This window comes from the organism of the source record quoted next, unplaced genomic scaffold, assembly GCF_019419815.1.
Source record: "Pyrus x bretschneideri cultivar Hongxiangsu unplaced genomic scaffold, Pyrus_bretschneideri_v1 Contig122, whole genome shotgun sequence".
NCBI lineage: Eukaryota > Viridiplantae > Streptophyta > Magnoliopsida > Rosales > Rosaceae > Pyrus > Pyrus x bretschneideri.
The window spans coordinates 436,890-457,560 of record NW_025999416.1 but is presented as its reverse complement, the minus strand read 5'-3'; the positions used below and the strand labels follow the sequence as shown (position 1 = coordinate 457,560).

The 20,671-nt window shown below is 34.4% G+C and overlaps 2 protein-coding genes and 1 non-coding gene across 5 annotated transcripts; all 3 read left to right on the top strand.

The window, feature by feature from the left end:
* Positions 1-9,677: 9,677 nt before the first annotated feature.
* Positions 9,678-9,751, top strand: TRNAV-CAC. The gene has a single exon. It is a non-coding gene; the product is annotated as a tRNA-Val (tRNA).
* A 1,796-nt stretch (positions 9,752-11,547) lies between these two features.
* On the top strand, positions 11,548-14,537 carry LOC103929370 (riboflavin biosynthesis protein PYRD, chloroplastic-like). 3 transcript variants are annotated; one of them, XM_048578552.1, is made up of 4 exons: positions 11,548-11,860; positions 12,264-12,851; positions 13,164-13,492; positions 13,646-14,537. In XM_048578552.1, the coding sequence occupies exons 2-4, from the start codon at positions 12,483-12,485 to the stop codon at positions 14,253-14,255; spliced, it is 1,308 nt and encodes a 435-aa protein (XP_048434509.1). In that variant the 5' UTR covers positions 11,548-11,860; positions 12,264-12,482; the 3' UTR covers positions 14,256-14,537. The 3 variants fall into 3 exon arrangements, with proteins under 3 accessions (XP_048434509.1, XP_048434508.1, XP_009336838.2); XM_048578551.1 differs by having other exon boundaries at positions 11,549-11,860; positions 12,407-12,851; XM_009338563.3 differs by having other exon boundaries at positions 11,562-11,860; positions 12,407-12,851; positions 13,194-13,492.
* Positions 14,538-16,403: 1,866 nt separating this feature from the next.
* LOC103963546 (diaminopimelate epimerase, chloroplastic-like) lies at positions 16,404-19,991 on the top strand. The gene is made up of 9 exons (XM_048578550.1): positions 16,404-16,837; positions 16,973-17,140; positions 17,275-17,345; positions 17,528-17,585; positions 17,783-17,962; positions 18,183-18,267; positions 18,867-18,926; positions 19,027-19,100; positions 19,650-19,991. The coding sequence occupies exons 1-9, from the start codon at positions 16,553-16,555 to the stop codon at positions 19,764-19,766; spliced, it is 1,098 nt and encodes a 365-aa protein (XP_048434507.1). The 5' UTR covers positions 16,404-16,552; the 3' UTR covers positions 19,767-19,991.
* Positions 19,992-20,671: the final 680 nt, after the last annotated feature.

Below are 20,671 nucleotides of genomic sequence, written 5' to 3'. Positions count from 1 at the left end.
GAGAGAGAGAGAGGCGATTGTGTGTTTTATTAGGGAAAGGGTGTGGGCAAGATATCACGTGAGAAATCAAATGGGGACGGTCGTTTTGGCTGGTTATGTGAAATGATGCGAATGTTTTTAACCAACTAAAAGGAGGCATGTGAGAAGCGAATTAATTAACAAAGCTATCTAACCTATGTGGTATATATGTTGTGATGGGTCAAATAAAAAAAGTAAAATAAGAAGAATAAAAACCTGCTACAAAGTGAATAGTGCTTTACTTGTTAGAAAATGTTTTTTAGTTGGATGGTTAATTGATTTAATCGTTAAACATAAAACGGTCACTCAATCACATACTTGTATGTCTTTATATTTAAATGTGACTTCTGAGCTGGCCATTATGCGACCCATTATTAATTATGAGAAAACGTTGTATCCAGTTATTGCATGTAAGCTCCACTAATTATTAAAGGGTGTTGTAACCTGTATATATGAATCGTATGTAATTATTTAGCTCCACTCACCCTGTGACGTTTAAAGCTGCGGAGAAAAATGGAGAAAAACAGCTCACAATTGTTCTTTTTAAAATTTATTTGGTCAAGAAGCTCATAATTATTTTACTCCAAAGCTAACAATCCACTAACGTGGAGAGTGTGGTGCAGGAAAAATAAAGCCACAAGGAAGGCTGAAATTTGTAGCTTTTTAATGATGGAATATCTTACGAAAACACAAGAAAAATTTGATGCCATTTCTGATAATTTTTGTCCCGTTCTGTTCTGTTCTTGATAAGAAAAGCAGATCTTATATTATTTTTATATATAAAATCAACAATCTTTTTTGGGGTCACAAGTTTCACCAAAATTTTTTTAACAAAAATGTCCCCAAAACAAAAAAGTTCAAAAGCAACTCAAAATAATACACCAAATAATGTAGGAGTATTTTTGTCATTTTAACAGTGTTTTTTAATAATTAATTATTTTTATACCATTTTTTTAAAATTAGTACCTTATAATTGAGTAGCAATAATGTAAGTTAATTAGTTGTTCATTTTAAATATTGTTTTCTCTATTTTTAAATAAGTTTAAAAAATCTTACAAGGCATGCAACGCCGGTTATAAAAAAGGTATTTCGCACGAGCATAATGATGTAATTAAATTAGCTGTTAAATGATTGTTTTTTTTTTTTTTTTGAACAAACGATATTATCTACACTAAAAGGGAAGGGGTGGGTTTAGCCTCACAATGAGCTAGCAATAATATGGTTTAAATTCGCTTTTAACGAGAATTGAATTTAAGACATCTCATTTACTAGTAAAAAAAATATCACTCAAATATAATACTAAGTGACTTGAATACTTCAATTTTTAAAGAATCCTCTAAACATTTCTCTATTTATTTTTACTTGTCTCTCTGTACGTATTTTTGTCGAAAGATTATTTAACCACACTGAAAATCTTTCCGTCCTTTCACAATTTATTAAAGGGATTTGGGATCCAAAGGTTTTGTTTTTTCCGTGAGAGGCCACAAGCATGTGATGTTTTGTTTTTTCCTCGAGAGGCCAAAAGTATGTGATGCGGTCGCTGAGTTTTACCTTTTTACTACTTCCTTTATTGAGCAAACCCCAGTGCAATTAACCACTAGGTGTAATTGTTCAAAATGATATCGCCAACGCATTTTTAAGGTCTTTGTATTTTTCTTCCATCAATTTTAAGATTTTTTCTATAAAAAACAAGGATATTTATTAGTAAAAAGACAACAAATACATGAAAATATGTAAATGATATGAATCTGGACGTGTCTGCAAAAGTAAAAACTCTAAAAGCTAAACTAAAGTCGACCAAATTTGCACAAACAGCCAAAAAATTGGTAACACAAAAATCTAGCCTAACATGTATTCGAGACCGCATAGACGAAAACAATCAAACCTATATTAAACCATTACCTAAGTCATGTAAAAATATGACTCCTTGGATGGGTTAATCTAATCGACACCAAATATGGGTTTTACAAAACTCATATGTCGGAGGAATTCTAAAATCGTTACGGTAAAAAATTACATTCCTATATTTACAGAAAACATTATGGATTAACTAAATCTATTCCAACACAACTCCAACGTAGAACGAACCGCATTTAACCAAGAAAGACCAGTACAATGCAGGGCATGAGAAAATCAATTTCCAATGATCCATCTATGTATAGTAGTGAATAATAGTGCATGGTAGGGACTAAGAGCCGCCATATCACAAATTTGGCCAAGAACATATGGACAAATCGCAATGAAGTGGTTTAGATTAAGAGTAGAAATAAAGTTAGATAGACCCAAAAAGTTGGAGAATGTGTTTGGTGGAAGGATTGGAATGACAGATAAGCACGAAAAAGGTGATTGGGTGTTAAATTTGAGCACAACTCAAACTAATTCACCACAGATTTAAGACCCAATCACCTCTTTCGTGGTGAACACTGTAAACCCATATTCTTTAACCTTTCAGTTCTGCTCTGCAAATACACGCAACAGAATACATAAACTTCATCCATAACGTAGCAAAATCTATACCTAAACCAGAACATCTAACTGCCCTACTTAAGCCCTAGCTACATAAAAATTGTAATCTTCTGTAGAACATACTTCGTAAGTGTCGAAATGTCAGCAACTGGCCTTGGTAGAGTGGCAGTTGTCTTCACAAGTTCACCTAGTTGGATAAAGTCTTAGGGTCGACTCATATGAACCAATATACAGACTTATGAAAATTTAATTCTTAGTTATGGCAAACTCATTTTAGGCGGGATATTGTTGTGAGTTGTTCCAGTGTAAATAGCTTTCGAAAAAACTGACTTAAAAAGAGTTCTGCAACTTCCAAATTTCTGTAAATTACAAAACACCAAACACTCATGAGTAAATGTTCATATTCAGAAATAACTAATGGAACCGGCATGTTAGATTACGACCCCATGAATTATGTTGCCGTATTATTGACAACTAATGGTCCTTCCATCCTCTGACAATTACTAAATTTGGAGTGTATTTTATGTTCATCACTTTATTTATTACCATTGGATGAGTTTAAATTTTGAGATTTATATCTATCCATTATACAGATCTCAAAATTTAAACTCATATAAGAGTGATCAATAAGATGGTAATGCTCGTTTGAGAGTGATGAGCAAAAATATTCCTCTTAAGTTTGGGAGTTGTTGAATTACTATAACAAATCGGAATTTCACCTACAAGTTTGATCACTAGGGATACCTGTGAATCTATGATCAATTGCTACACATGCTTAAGTTTCTGTGTTGTGTGTATGTGTGTTTCTGTGTTGACTGGTGGATTTAAGTCAGCTTCATTTGACTGGTTGGTTTAGGTAAAATTGATATCTGATACAGCAAGAGTAATCCATTTTCAGCCTAATAATAATGATGACTATTGCTTTTGCTGATTTAGACGAGAGAGCCTTGGCTCGAAGAGGAATTATTTCTCAAGATCTATTTTTTTGTATAACCTCGGCTGAATGACAGAAATTTTGAGATGAGAAGATAAAACCGTTACACCTCGTTATAAACTTTGGTCTCATAAAGTGAGAAATTATTTCTTGAGATACTTTGTGATTGATTCACAAAACTTATGATGAGAATAATTCATATTATAAATTTCTTGTAAAGATTACCTTCATAAAAAAATCAAGTCGTTTAGTCAATTTAACTTTAAAAACAGATGTTTTTTTTGGCAACAAATTTTTTTCTTGTAAGCCTACCAATGCCAAAATAAAAAACTATAACTTCGCCGCAGGTTCGGCATGCAGATTAAATTATATGAATTGTTTTTTAAATTTATATGATTGTCAAAGCTTTTTATCAACCAAAAAACCAAAGAAAACTTAGGTACGTAAAAAGTGGCACACAAATATTAAAGAGAAAAGGCAACAATAATTCCATTCATTTTAAAAGTAGCACTTCCACTTGACAGTACTCGTCCATGATTTAGCTAGAGACATGATTGACTGCGAAGGATTTACATTTCGATTGGTGCCTCTTTTGCTTTGACAAATAACATCAAAACTTTTTACTGCTAAAGTGTTTTATTAGTCGTATAAACTTGTTTGTCTTCCAAAATAGGTAGGACCTTTCGCAGCATCGTATGTCTATCGAACGCAAGATTCAACGTTCCTCCCAAAAGAACAAGGCCCTTCAATCAATCATTCGGCACTCAAAGTTGAGGGTTGGTTGATTTAATAATTCTTCTTCTTCTAGTAAAGAAAACTGAAGATTCGAATTTAGACGTCTTCTTTGATCTAACTTTAGGGCTATACTTATTTAGAAAGAATGGATTTTTTTTTTTTCCACAAACGATATTAGCTACACGTAAAGGAGCTGAGGGAGCCTAAGCCTTACAATTGGCTTGCCATTTGCCATAATAATGTGGTTAAACTTCATTTTTTATGAGAATGGAACACAATACTTCTCACTAACAAATGAAGAGAAATATCATTAAACTATCATACTAAGCAGCTAAAAAGAATGGATTTAATTATAAAAGAATATAAAAAATAAATATTTTTGGGTACTCGTACCTGAAAAATCAAGGTATGAGATTACAATGGGAAGGAGGGTTGTTTTTCCTATTCTCATTCTTTTATATTCTCATTCTTTCACGTGACATGTAAATATTGCCTAAGAATATAATTAGGCTTTTTAGCTAAAATGGTTCCTGAGATTTGCATAACTCCTTATTTTGGTTCTTGAGATTTCAAATCAATAGAAGTGGTCCTTGAGATTGTCCATCATTCATCATTTTGGTCCTTCCGTTAAAAACTCCGTTAAGAGTCTCGGAGCTCTTGGCCGGAAGTTTGAGTAACTTTTAAAGCTTTGTAAGGTAATCGTTTCTTAACCAAATTCGACCAATAATATATCAAAATGAAGATAGGAAAGTGTAGAATAAGATTATACCTATTTGGAAGACCAATGGTGCCGGAGATGGTTGGAAAATAGCCTTAAAGTTGACTGATCCGAGGGAAAACTGAAAAACTTGCCGGAAACTGGGTAAACTTTAATCGTTCATAACTTCTTCAATACTCAACGAAATCAAGTGATTCAAAAACGAAAATCATACTTATCGACGAGACAAAGAGAATGGTACCTTTTTCAATGGCTAACTCGCTGAGGTTTGGCAGGAAAATGGCTTGAAAGTGGCAGTCTTGGTCTCAAGTTAGGCAATTTCAAGCCCTTTTTTGGCCAAAGAACAGCGAGTTAGCCATCAAAAAGGTATCATTCTATTCGTCTCATTGAGAAGTATGATTTTTGTTTTTAAATCACTTGATTTTGTTGAGTATTGAAGAAGTTATGAACGTTTAAAGTTTACCCAGTTTTCGGCAAGTTTTCCAGTTTTCCCTTGGAACAGTCAACTTTGAGGCTATTTTTCGACCATCTCCGGCAACTATTGAGCTTTCAAATAGGTATAATCTTATTCTACACTTTCCTATCTTCATTTTGATATATTATGGGTCGAATTTGGTTAAGAAACGATTGAGTTACGAAGCTTTGAAAATTGCTCAAACTTCCTGCCAAGAGCTACAGGACACTTAACGGAGTTTTTAACGGAAAAACCAAAATGATGGATGGTAGACAATCTCATGAACCACTTTTATTAACTTGAAATCTCAGGGACCAAAGTGATGAGTTATGCAAATCTCAAAGATCATTTTGGTTAAAAAGTCATATAATTATATCACCCGATCAAAAGTTAGTTGGTTAATTAATTGTCCAGTTGGTTAATAGGAAAATGCCCAATTGGTTCCTCATTCTTTTATATTCTCATTCCTTCTATGTTTCAGGAATCGGCTGGTTAATATATAGGAGAATTGTTTATCTTATCCTCATTTTTTTTTATATTTGCATGCCTTCTATGTTTCTTAATAGGAAAACGCCCAGCTGGTTCCTAGAAGAAAACAAAAAAAAGCGCAATTAACATCGTGGGTTGAAGATTAAACCCTTACACATTAAGTTAACAAGAAATTTTATTTACCAGAACAATCCACGAATTGCAGTATCAATTACATAAAATATAAGGCTTTGAATTTAAGCATGCCCACACAACAATACTACTTTATATCAAAGCTTTCAATTCAACATATTTCCGGTAGGACCCAAGGAGTTTGGCTCTTTCACATATTCTCGTAAAAGTTAGGCAAGTAAAATTAGATATTGCAAATCAACTAATTGGATTGTTGATAGATTCTATTAAGATTTATTTAGTTTAATTTCACGTTACATTATCATCACCATTACTAATCTCAACTCTATATTATAGTGATATCAAATTAAATGAGTGTTAACAGATACCTACTAACAACCTAATGAATTAATTTTTCACGTCTACGTGCAAGTGTACAAACACAACAATTAATCTGAAGCACTCATAGCTAATTCTCTTGGGCACACAGTTTTTTTGGGTACTTTTGCAAGTTATTATTTTGTTTTTTAAGATTTTTAGGTTTCTGGCCAATTAGTTTTTAAATTAATTTTTGGTGGTACGTCCTTATCAAGCATATTATGAAATGGACTTTTGTATAATAACCAAAGTAGATCCTTATTAAGTATATTATGTAAGGAACTTTAATGAAAAGCTCTGGTACTGTTCATTTTAATGAAAAATCACATTTTTACATTAAAAAGTAAATCATGGTACTATTCACTTTACCCTTTATTTTATCTTTATCGTTAAAACTCAAAATTTTCAAGTTATTTTCATTAGTTTTTCTTATTATTTAATGAGACTTCGCAATATTAACAACACATATTACGCGCTAAAAACAGTCAAGACACCAATCCTACGTTAGTATTAATGTGCACGGGCTTTTCAAACAAAGTTAAATTTGGAGTCATTGATGCCTACACAACATATATACTTAAATTAATAAGGTGGCATTATTAGGCGTCATTGATGCCTACACAATATATATACTTAAATTAATAAGGTGGCGTTATTAAAATAAACTCTATGAGGAAGTGCACATATCTTATCCCTTGCGTGTGTCATATTTTTGTATTGTATAAACTCTATAATCAGAATTGTTCAATTTCTTAATTTTAATTTGAAGATTATCTCTACTAAATCATTCCAATAAGAGATTGTTTAGTTATCTAAATGTATCTAATAAATAGATAGCTCATCATATATATGTTACTTGATACACATATCATCGATTTGTTCTTTACGTTTGAATAAGTAAACGATGTCCGATTCAAATGATTTTTAAAGGGATAAGTTTCGAATGAAGATTAAAAATTTGAATGTTTCTAATTATAAAATTTAGACTTTGAATATACATCATTTGCAAGAAATAAAATATGTGCATTCTCCAAAAAAGATGCATTATCCTATTAAAAAAAAATTGCAATCATCTATAATCTAGATGACTTATTTTTTTGTCCCCTTGGAATTCTCCGACACAGATGGTAACATGCATGTGGAATATTATCATTCCACGTATGATACATGCATTTTAATTAGTTGGTCTTGGTGTTTTGTTGGTTTGATACTATGAAGTGTTTGGTGAGGGAAAGAGATCAGTCTAAGAGAAAAATGGGTCTCTTATTAAAACAAAGAAAAAGAAAACATTATTGTTAAGAAAGTTATTGTGTGGTTCCACAATTCAAAGATGAAACGCACATTAAGTACAAACGTGCAATTCTTTTGTTAGTACGTGTGAATATTTCACTCCATGCAAGGGCGGAGTTACAAAATCTTGAGAGGCTGGGCTAGCTTTAAGCTTTAATGTTCTATTTTCTTAAGCTCGTATGTATATAAATTATACAAAATGAAGAACTAAGTATAATTTTGTAAACCATGCAAGTATATAAATTTGTTTTAATAGTCCCTTAGCTTAGGGGATTGAACATCAAACATAAAACCATATAAGTCGATTGTCAAGTTTTAATGGTCGTTTAGCTAACGGGTTCCTTCTCGAATTTATGGCTTATTTTTGTGTCAAAGCGATTTCTTCACAACTCTACAATATCCGATTAGAATTAGGTTTTTTCTTTCTTTCTTATTAATGGCTTTTTGGAAGATGCATAATAAAGTGAAGCTTGAAAGTAAGGCTCCTCCCTATGTATGCCTTTGTTGTTCTAATTTAGCCTGGATTAGGCAAGTTGGAGTTTCACTCCTGGTCTGTTGGAATTTTGGATAAGCAACTTTTTCCAAGATTTTGCAAGTTATTTTCTTGATGTTTTCACCCAGAGCTTTGGGCATCATACTTCTTTCTATGAGGAGCTTCATGCTATCATCCTTGTTGTGGAGTTAGCTCATGTGCAAGGTTGCCAAAATTTATAGCTTGAAAGTGACTCTTCTAGTGTAATATCTAAATGTCCAGAAAAAATAAAAATAAAAACCAAGAAATGTGGAAATAAAAAGAAAAAGAGAAACTAACTGGCAAGTGTTGGGCTAGAGTGAAGCAGTAGGCTAAGTTGGACTTTCACTGCATGTTCTTGGGTTGTTGAACTTGGTTCTCCAAAAGATGGCGGGTTTATGCTTCGATTAGTCGGAACAAAAAATTTCAAAACCCATAAGCATCATTTAAATTGAGAACTATAATTGGTGAAAGTGTTAGAACAAGCAAAAACATAATAATTCGACGTGAACGAGATTTTGATATCTTCTAACTAAGAGAAAAGTGGTGTTATTATTATAAGTATGGTATGCAGAAGATAAATGATATGATCTTAGAACAAAGTATAAGTTGTCAATACGTGCGTATGTGCATACATAATATTTATTTATGGAAGTAACTCAAGTAAGGATGGATGTATTTATACCTGTGATTCTGCCAAGGCAATAATTAAGATCAGAAGGCTGGACAATGCCGCTAGGGCATTGAATGGAGGCAACCTTGGCGTTCAAGTATTCTGAATAAGCGTTTGCGACGAATACAGCAGTTGAAGTGTACTGAAGATTGTTCCATGGCAAAAACCATAACAACCCACCAGGCGTCTTCTACACATTGTTGTTACCCTTGTGAATGCAAGAGCAAATGGCTTGCTCAGCTTGGCTCTTGTATTGTCCCCATGCACCTGAAGAATTTACCTTGCCCTCCAAAACAAGGACTTGTGCGCCAATAAACTTGTCATCCCAAGCAAACAAAGTTGTAGCACCACCAGTACTGCCTGCTTGGCCAAGATAATCCAGGTAGGTTTTATCATCAGTAGAACGATGAAGGCATGCAGCAGCCCACAATAGCTCATCCTGATGAGAAACAAAAGTATACAGTTTTTTTTTAAATTTTATCACAAAGATTAACTGATTAACTAGACTTAATAACCCCATATTAAGTTTTGATTATTACCTTATATCCGCTGCTGGCGTAGAATTTTTCCTGCTGTAGAAACGCTATTCTTATAAATGCAAAAGTGGTTGTGAGCAAACTCGAATAACTATAAATTTTCACGTATCCTTAGATATTTATACACCAATTATATATGTGTGTGTGTGAAAAGTAAATTGGACGTTTTGATATAGACGCCTTGTTTTTAATAATATAGTACGAAATTTGTGAACCCAAAAATAGGGTACGAGATTTGAAGCTGGAATAATAACAGAAATATTAGGATCTGACCCTGCACTCATTCTGTCTCAACTCTTGCGGAAAAAATCCGAAAATAAACAAGTTCGTACTTATATCTTGAATCTGATGTCATCAACAAATAGTCTGGGTGGTGTAGTCGGTTATCACGCTAGTCTCACACACTAGAGGTCCCCGGTTCGAACCCGGGCTCAGACACTTTATGATTTTTGTATAAACTATTACTTTAATCTTGTTGCATACCTTTGCCATCAATTTTCTCGTTGACATTTGGCTTGGCCACCATTGATAAGGCCTCCAAATTTTAAACATAAATTTTAAATTTGACAGTTAATGTGACATTTTGATAATTTTTAAAATTTTGATTTTAACCCGATATGTCAAATTAAATTATTATTTTATTACACTATTTTATTTTAATAATTATATTATATTTTTTAATTTTACATATATAAATAATTGATAATAAAAATTATTCAAATTAGACTGCAAATATTCTAAAAGTGAAATCAAAACCCCAAATTTGAAGTCTTTGATTGTTTGATTTGCGGGAGGAGAGAAGGAGGGAGAGAGAGCGTGACATGATGAAGAAGGGAGCATAGAGGCCGACTATGTCAAATTAAACTATTATTTTATTACACTATTTTATTTTAATAATTATGTTATATATTTTAATTTTACATATATAAATAATTGATAATACAAATTATTCGAATTAGATTGCAAATATTCTAAAAGTGAAATAACAACTCCAAATCTGAAGTCTTTGATTGTTTGATTCGCGGGAGGAGAGAAGGAGGGAGAGAGAGCGTGACATGATGAAGAAGGGAGCATAGAGACCGACTAATTCCACAACGATCTACAGAGTTTTAGGCCTTTGCGGCATCGCGTTGTTTGAAAACGAAAGCTGTCAGAGTCTGAGAGGTGGGTGGAAATTCAAGGTTTCTAGGAAGATGACGTTCTAGAAATTGGACAAGATTTAATTTTGAAATTGGATTTGGGTCATTAGGGTTTCTTGATTTTTTTGCACAAGATTAATTTTGACTGTGATTTGTGTTTTAGAAAGCGCAGAACACAAAGAAGGAGCCCGATCTCAATCCCTGTAGCTGTTCTTGATCTTGAGGATGCGAATCGATAAAATGAAATTCCTATTAACCCAGCCACTTTCCTCACCATGTTTTAGATTGTGATCGTGAGGTTGATTTCTGAGTTTGGTTTTGAGAAAAGGGAAGAAGAAGGCAAGGAGATAAAAATAAAAAAAAAATATTTGAAGCTACTATCAAAATTGACAGCAACCCCCTTGCTGCCAATTCATGTCATCGCCACATAGGAATTGGCATTTCGGTTGGAGAATAATATTGTGGTCCTTTTTTTACTATTATAGCCTATGTGGACATTTTGACATCTCTTTTGGATATGCTCTTACCAACACCAAGAAAACCTATTCTTTTGTCTGACTTAGCGGGCGGCTAATGGGCATAGGGTTGGAAAAAAATTCCCGAAAATTCGGAACCAAACCAAAAAAATCTCGATCCCAAACTAAGAAAGTCCCAAACCAGAATTCTTAAAATTTTTGGGCATGAAATACCGAAATGATCTCAAAATTTCATTATGGGATTTGGTATTGTCCACTCAATTTTTATGTAATCCCATACCGAATCGAAAATAAATGATATATATATATATTATGTATTTATATATGTATCATTATACATTTGAATTGTTGCTAACTATTAGTCACAATATAATTGGTGTGGTCTAAGGTAGTAACCATAGCCCTTTATCCCACATTTATTGATACGAACCTTCCACAAATGTGTCTATTTCTTCAACACGAAATCAAAAAATTGTGTTGTTAGTTTTCGAACATATTAGTTTTGTAACTTATTATTTTTGTTTTTGGGTTTGTTACTTATTTTATTTTGATTGCATGTTAATTTAACTTAGTATGAATGATTGCTATTTCAATTTGTATGAAATTTGAGAATACCAAACCATATTGAAATACCAAAAATATTTCAAAATTCCCAAAATTTGGGAATATCGAAATTTTGATTCATGATTGGTCTTTGAATTCCCATTCCAAAAAATTTTCAATTTAGGATCTCATACCGAACCACCTCTTATGATTATATATATTATCTTTTTCTCTTTACTTCCTCTGAGCGACTGGTATCCTGCCAGTACGAGCCAACAATTTCTTCCAAATTCTGCCCCATTTTAACATTTTGAAGGAAATGATTGACAAGCATTTGCACCCACCATTCCAAGTCTTTGTGTAATTTCTGTATTCCCCCACAGCCACAGGTAAACGATTTGCTATCCTCTCTTTGTTAATACTCTTTAAGTGAGAAGTCTTAACTTTGAATCTCGTTAATAACGAATTCAGTACTAAATAAGTTACCCATTGTAGCTTTAGCCGAACTTCCTCATTCTCTTAGTGTAAACTATATAGTTGCACTAAAAATAAAGAAAACAAGTAAGTTGGTGTCTTTGATTGATTGTTTCCACATTGTAAGCATAGCCCAGAGCGCGTTATATGTGCGTTTGACAGTTTGTTTATGTTGAACGCAATGTGTTTGATGAAATGCGCAAGTGATCTCGTAGTAAGCGTGTGAGAGGCTTGCTACTACTCCATAGGGCATATATCCGTTGTTTATCTGGGGTTCCACTCTTTTTCTTTTAGTTTTTGATTTATTTACATTAGTAGAAACACGGTTTCTAGGAAACTGAAAGAACGGAAAATGTACACTGAGCGCTTCTTACAGTGAAGAAGTAGACCTTAGAGAGTGGAAGCAGACCGAGATTGACTTGAATCACGCGTTTTCAAAGCATTACTATTCCTGAGTGCAGGTTCGGTGAGTTGCAGACAGTTAAACATTCTTGCGAAAATTGCAGTGATGTGATCTGGGTACAACAAACAAAAGAAATGCAAGTTCAAACACTTTCACTCCAGAGTTACACTCTCAGTCCACCCACTGTCTCGCTACCACAGCAACTTTCCAGTAAACTGTTGAGGTCGAATCCAAATTCAAATTCTGGGTTTTGCAATCCACTCAGAAGGATGTCCAAATCACCAAATGGTTTGAGAAGTCATGGTAAATCTGTTGGGGTCACGTGTGGGGTGGCACAAGAAGCGGGTGCAGATGATGGGTTCTATATGAGGAGGTGTGTAGAGCTTGCAAGAAAGGCTATCGGGTTTACCAGCCCCAATCCTATGGTGGGTTGTGTTATTGTCAAGGATGGCAAGGTTGTTGGTGAAGGCTTTCACCCAAAAGCTGGCCAGCCGCATGCTGAGGTATACTTATTTTCCTTAGTTTTAATGAAGTGGTTGAAACTTTCGGTCGCTTTGCTCTTTGGTTGGTTGCTTACAAGTTAAAATATTTTGGAAAGATCACAAAAATAATTAAACGAAGGGAAAGTAAATACCTAGATGCCGAGTCCTTCAACTTTTATTGTGGACCGTATGGTTCTGTTCTTTCTGGTTTTTTTTTTTTCTCTGGTTTTTTCTTAAGAGTTTTATAATTGATTTCGTAATTATCATGCAATTTGCCAAATTTTACCTGTTGTTGTACATGAACTTGATAAGTAGCTGTTAATGTAAACTTAGATCAAGAAGTCAAAATGTCAAATGTTACAGGTTTTTGCTCTGAGAGATGCTGGGGATTTGGCTGAAAATGCAACAGCATATGTGAGCTTGGAACCGTGCAATCACTATGGGAGAACACCACCATGCAGCGAGGCCCTAATTAAAGCCAAAGTGAAAAAAGTGGTGGTTGGAATGGTGGATCCGAATCCAATCGTGGCATCAAAGGGGTTGGATAGATTAAGAGATGTTGGAATTGATGTTACTACGGGTGTAGAAGAAGAACTATGCAAAAGGCTAAATGAGGCTTATATCCATCGCATGCTAACGGGGAATCCTTTCATCACTATCCGGTAAATTTTTTTTTGTTCAGATTAGTCAATAGTAAAGACAATAAAAATGAGTGCAAATGATACCTTATTCGATACTTTTGTTTTGTATATGCCTTGATGTATTTGATTAGAGTGAGGTTGAGAGTTCTTTGACCTTTTTGTTCTTGTTAGCAGATACTCCATCTCAGTCAATGGAAACTTTCTGGATCAACTTGGACAAGGAGTTGCTGAGTCTGGTGGTTACTATTCACAATTGTTACAGGAATATGATGCAGTTATTCTTTCTTCTTCCGCAATAATGGAGAACGTCTCTATTCCAGCGTCCCAAGAAGCTGGAGCCAATCAACCACTTCGGATTATAATAGCTAGGGATAGTACTTCTCCAATCCAAATCCCTGCTCTCACCGTGGAACCAACTGATAAGCTACTAGTCTTTGCAGACAAAGAGACATCAGTAGAACTAGAAAGAGCTCAAACAGGTATTGAAACGGTGGTGTTCGATCAAATAAGCTTAAGTGCTATTTTGGAATACTGTAACTCTCAAGGAATATGTAGTGTTTTGTTCGATTTAAAGGGAAACGTAAGTGATTTTGAAGAGCTTCTCCAAGACGGCATTGAACAGAATTTGTTGCAAAAAATTGTGGTAGAAGTATTGCCCCTGTGGGATGAAAATGATGTCGGAAACTTTCCTGTTGCATTGAAGAGTCTGAGTAAAAGAGTAGAACTGAAGAATTTGCAGCCTAAGATTTCAAATGAGAATGTTGTGCTTGAGGGATATCTGTGATATAAGTGACTAGAACACGAAGAGATTTGAATCATTTTCGTGCTGATGCGGGAGAGAAATACGAGGATTTTACAGCGTTCGGGAAGAGTGGCGGGAGTGGCGGACGGAGGCCAAGATCGTTTCTGATCTTCAGTCTCTGGGGCTTAGAGAGTTGCTACTTTTTCGGTATTTTTGTTTACCTGCATATTGAGGGTTGCCATAGCCAAGAATGAAGGGAAACTGTATATGTAAGTTTGTATTGGAATCGACATTTAAATGATTAATAAAATTTGTTTTTGTTTTTGTTTTTTTTGTTTTTTTTTTTATTAAATCTGGTGGATGTGAATTGCGCATTATCTTTAGAATTTTAAGCTCATTTTGGAATTCCAAAGGAAGAAAATCATCTTAGAATTCAAGTAAAACAGCCTCAAGTTAGAAATTTTGATGAAAAGTCTCCAATTTTTAAGGTTGTGTTATTAGCATTGGACGCCACAATGATGGTATATCTGTGTGATGAAAATCCTTCACGACTTATAGTGAGAACCCTAACATCCTTGAAAATTATTGAGTTTGAAGGAACTTTACTGTTAAACTCATTGCTACCTAGCACAATATGCTACCTGTAGTCTAGGGGTGGGAAAAAAAACCGACGAATTGAGAAACCGAATCAGACTATGAGAAAAAACCGAAAATAAAGCTAGTTGACCACAACCCAAAACTGGGATCGAACCAAACCAAGTTATTAAATATGTACATTTATATATGTAAATTACGTGTCAATTTTTTTTAATTTAGTACTGTTGATTTGATATTAATTACCATAATACAGTAGTGTCGTTTCTACTTTCTACCCATAAGCTTGAGTTCAAAACTTCTTTCTTTAAATTATTGTAATAATTTCGAATTCTCTCATCCTCTTTACTAAAAATAAAATGAGGATTTACAGTGAGGATAAGCCAAGCCAAATTGTAAGGAAAAACCGACAAATCCTAAACCTAAATCATGTTAGAAAGACGAAATTTTTAACCAAATTTTTGGTTTAGATTTCTTTTTTTTTTTTATATATATCAAACGATAGATTTTGTAAATTAGAATGTCCTACATCTTTTCTATAGTTGTTAGATTAAACATTCATTCCTTTTAAAGATTTGATTAAGGTGCTTTAATCAATTGTCACCTCAATAATTTTCTGTTTATTTAATTTCCATGTCATTAATTTAAATGCATTTATATAGAGGCATAAGGTAACTTAGCAACTAATTGCTTACAATACAGGAATTTAATTTCGTCAATCCCCTTCTACACATTAAATGACATTTTTTTAATAAAATAAAATAAAAAATTAACTAACTAATTCCTCATTACCTTATTATCAGCATTTAAAAAAAAATCTCTTTCTATTAAAAATGTCTCAATAAAATGTCTTCAATATATATTTTTTCACGTATAGATATATAAAAAATATACTTAAAAATTATGGTACATTTGAGAACAAAAGTATCGACTTTTGGTACGTTTAGATTTCAAATGTACCGAGAAACCAAATGTACCAAAAATTCAAATGTACCATAAAACCAAATGTACCCATTGTTATGTAACATTTTTGATACGTTTAGATTTCAAATGTGCCCATCGTTAGGTAACCATTTTGATACGTTTAGATTCAAAATGTACCAAAAGATCAAATAAACAAAAAATCACAAATGTACCACAAAACCAAATGTCTCTATCTGATAACTCTTTTGGTACATTTACATTCCAAATGTACCGAGAAATACAAAAAAATCAAATCCACTATAAAACTAAATGTGTCCATATTATAGGTAACTAGATGTAGCTATATAATCAAACAAATCTTTATTATGTGTTGGATCTTCTAAATAATAAAATTTGACCTTTTTTTTTATATAAATATTCTACTATATTCACAAAAAAAAAAAGTAAAATTATAACAAACAATAAAAAAAAATGTACAGAGATGGATAATAAATGCATAAATATAGGGATGAGAGGGGGATAAAAACACGAAATGTCTAGGAACAAAATAAACTTGTGTGAAAAACTGAAATTAATAACTAAAATTTTAGGAAAATGCTTGATTAAATTTTCAAAAGGAGTGTATGTTTAGTTTAATATATAGCCCAGACAGAATTCAAACCTACGCGGCTTGACAACCTAGGGCCACTTTGGTTTAGAAATTTGGGAGCATTAACTTTCTTCATGCATATGTTGAATTGAACACATTGCCCTACGACCCAACAGCAAGTCAACAACAAACATCTGGTTCCGTTTACAGCGTCTGCGCCGACCGCCAAGTCATGGGAGCCATAGCCGCCACCATCTCACTGCACCTCACCTCCCCAACTCGCCGCTCCCTCACATTCTTCACCGCCTCTCTTCGACCTTCTTCTCCGATTCTAAAGCTCAACTCTTTCCATGCAGCTGCCTCGCCGCGAGCTACTAGTCTTCGCGAGTCGGCGGTATCATGTTCCATGAGCGTGGAATCCGTCGAGAAGGCCTCCCCCGCCTTCTTTCTCGACCGCATAGAATCCGGATTCCTCCACTTCGTCAAGTACCACGGCCTCGGCAACGACTTCATCCTGGTATTCAATTTCTCTGAAATGTTGGAATTTTTTTTTCAAAATTTTCAACTTAATTAGCTGAGAAGAAGTTATGGTTAGATGTTATCGATACGCTGTTTGGATTTTGAGTTTTCTTTTTGGTTTTGTGAGTGATAGGTTGATAACAGAGATTCTTCGGAGCCTAAAATCAGTCCGGAGCGGGCGGCGAAGCTGTGTGATCGGAACTTTGGGATTGGCGCCGACGGAGTGATCTTCGCGCTGCCGGGCATCAACGGCACTGATTATACAATGAGGATTTACAATTCTGATGGGAGCGAGCCCGAGGTGACTTGTATTTCCCGAAAATTTGTGTTTTCTATGCTTTAAATTTTATGCGGATAGTTGATTGCTGCATTGTATTGAATGGTAGTATTGGTGTTTCAAACTTGTGAAATTGGATATTAAATTGTGTTTTGTAGATGTGTGGTAATGGAGTCCGGTGTTTTGCCAGATTCATTGCCGAGCTCGAGAATTTGCAGGGACGGCATAGGTATGGTAAAGCTGGTTCCATATACTGATAAACATTTTCGTTTATCAATGCTTGGTTATATATTACATTGTGCTTTAGTTTTTGTTGCATTTAACATTGAAATAAATATCTATTCGGTCTTGCACTGAGAAGTGATAGGTGTGTAAATTTCTGACAACAACAGTCTGTGTGAACAATTGCAGCTTTAAGGTACATACTGGTGCTGGTCTAATTGTTCCGGAAATTCAAGAAGATGGGAAGGTAAATTCTTGTTTGTATTATGTTTCGGTTCAAATAAACTATTTCAGATTGAGATACTTTGAGCACATCAAACATTTTGCAAAGCATGTGACGTGACTTATGAAATATTGTAACAATGTCCATTGTTGCTCTGGTGCTCTGTCATGCGTTATATATTGGATGTTCATCTTCACTTTAGTGGACATTAAGAATTACAGGTTAAAGTTGATATGGGGGAACCAATTCTTAAGGCTTCAGACGTACCTACAAGACTGCCTGCAAACAAAGATCAATCCGTCGTTAAGTTGGGTCTGAATGTGGATGGAGTAACCTGGAATGTAACCTGTGTTAGTATGGGAAATCCTCATTGCATAACTTTTGGTACAGAAGGAGGCCAGGTAATTATTGCTGGAATAATTTGAGAGATATTCACTCTGCTCAATGAATGACCTAATCTGGGCGTAATAAAGCCAATTTTTTGTTTATAATTGATTAATAGTTTCTTCCAGTCCAGCATATGACGTCCTTTTCAAATCATTGAAACTTTCCTAGAAGGACTACCCAGAAATATCCGTCATTTCTGCCTGTGACTTGTTGCTTTTTGTTGGAATTGAACAGAATTTGAAGGTTGATGAATTGAAGTTGGCTGAAATTGGCCCCAAGTTTGAGAATCATGAGGTGTTTCCGGCACGAACTAACACAGGTTAGAATTTATTTGTCTATGGACATGCTTTTGTTTCCGGAAGCAGTTAGAGTTGGCATATTGTTTGTGTAAGACCACAGTTTACATGCTACAGATCATGGGTTTTTTCTTCTTTGGTGATTGTCCATTGCTTACACCTTTTGACAGTGAATGAAGATTGACAGTGCATTACTTTGAACTTTGAAATTTCTGATATCTTTCGGTTTAAAATTGTTGGTGTATTTCTTACTGGTGGTGGCCATTTTGAGATATAAGTTGAAAAGGATGTACTCAAAAATTTGTGTGACACATTTTTTTTTGAATTTACAAAATTAGATTGGTATATTTATTGGAAACACTACTCAGAACTTCTATGGTCTGAAATGCCTCAAATTTGTAAAGAAATTATGTGATAAAATATCTATCCAAATATGGTAATGGGTGCTTCAAGCTTCTGTCTCACTCTCACTTAGCATATTGAAATACAGTTAATAAATTATTTGTTCAGTCAAACTTGTTTGATCCTTTGTTCCTGTCTCGTGAACGTTAAAGTCTCAAATTTTGTAATTATTCTTAAGCATATTTTGTATTCACAACTCTGATTTGATTCTGATGGGCAGAATTTGTGCAAGTTTTCACTCGTTCGCACCTAAAGATGCGTGTTTGGGAGCGTGGAGCAGGTTAGTTCTGTTGCAACCAAAAGAAGTTATTATACTGTAATCTGATATCGAGACCATTTGAGTTTGTTTTAATGGGAAGTATAATTATTTTGCATTATAGGAGCAACACTTGCTTGCGGAACTGGAGCTTGTGCTGTAGTGGTTGCCGCAGTTCTTGAGGGTCGTGCTGAGCGAGTAAGTTTTGGCTTTCTTCTTTTTTTATGTTGGATATATTAAAAAAAAAAAAAAAATTAATATAGATGGTTTATCTATTTCACATGAAAATAAAACTATTCCCCTTTCGTCTATCAGTTTTTAGTGTTCAATTTTAAGACAGAAGAGTAATGCTATACATACTATACTTATAGTTTCAGTAATCTTATGAATCCACATTACTATGTGTTACATTGTCACGTTACGTTGGTCAATTTTAGAAGCGTGATAAGCTGCACATAACTATAAGCAGTACCCTCCATGCAAAAGCCACATGATTTTGTAAAGATAATGTGAGGAAAGTTTAGTGTGCAACATTTTACTTCCCAACTTTAATAATACTTAATTACGGATATAATTTGTTGAGAAGTGAATGTTGTCTGTCTCTATCCATGTCATTTCAATCAAATTACTAAATCACAAAATTTCTTCTTTTTTTACCTCTTGCTTTATCGGTAAATCGTTACCCTAGTTTTTTTTACTTGCTTTCCTCTTTGCTCATCTTTTTGTATGCTTATCTTTTGGACATAGAACTGCACGGTTGATCTACCGGGGGGGCCATTGCAGATTGAGTGGAGAGAGGAGAACAATCACATCTACATGACAGGCCCAGCTGAAGTCGTATTTTACGGATCAGTGCCTCTATGATTGTTTTCACTACTATTGTGCTTGTGTGGAGAATGAAGATAGATTTTGTAACTGAAATTCACCTGAATTTTGGAGAATTGCAAGTGAAAGAAACTGTTGGAGACATAAAAAACATCATCTGTATTTGCCTTATGATAGGTGTGCCCCTCCAGTTACATCGTATTGTCTTCATAGTCAAATACTCTTCATCTGTGTTTGCCTTATAAAATTTGACTTCTAAGTGATGGTTGGGGCATATGTGGGTGTAGGAGATATGCTCTCTTTATGCACCTGCGTTTGAATTTTCCTCTCTACAACTTAGAATATCATTTGTATAAAGTAAAATGATAGCTTAGGAGATCGGATGCACTCCACCACTGATACAAGTGATGGGGAAAGGAAGAATCGAACTCAGAATCCTTGTCAGTAGAGCTACCAACCCCTTCCACTCCACTTCCACTTTTATTTTGCATTTTTTTTTTATAAAAAAACTTAAAAGTTTAGGGAAAGATTGATTACTCTCACCACCAATGCCAGGGCATACTCACAACCTCGAGCTGGAATGACTAACACATGGCACCTAACTGCCAATTGCCATAGGAACGGACTTACGTAGGAATTTTCAAATTGCGCATCAACAAAGATTGCTGGCAACAAGACTCAAACCTTGGTGGGGCGACAGACAAGGTAGTGACCTTACCAGCAAAGCCAACCTCGTTGGCTACTTTTAGTGTAGAATTATGCTATAGACTCAGGCACTCACTCGCACATGGGTAAAAGAGGGACCCTGTTGCATTGAAGAGTCCGAGGGAAAGAGTAAAAGTAAAGAATTTGCAGCTTAAGATTTCAAATGAGAATGTTGTGCTTGGGGGATGTGTCATGTACGTGACTAGAACACAAAAAGAGATTTGACATGATCATTTTTG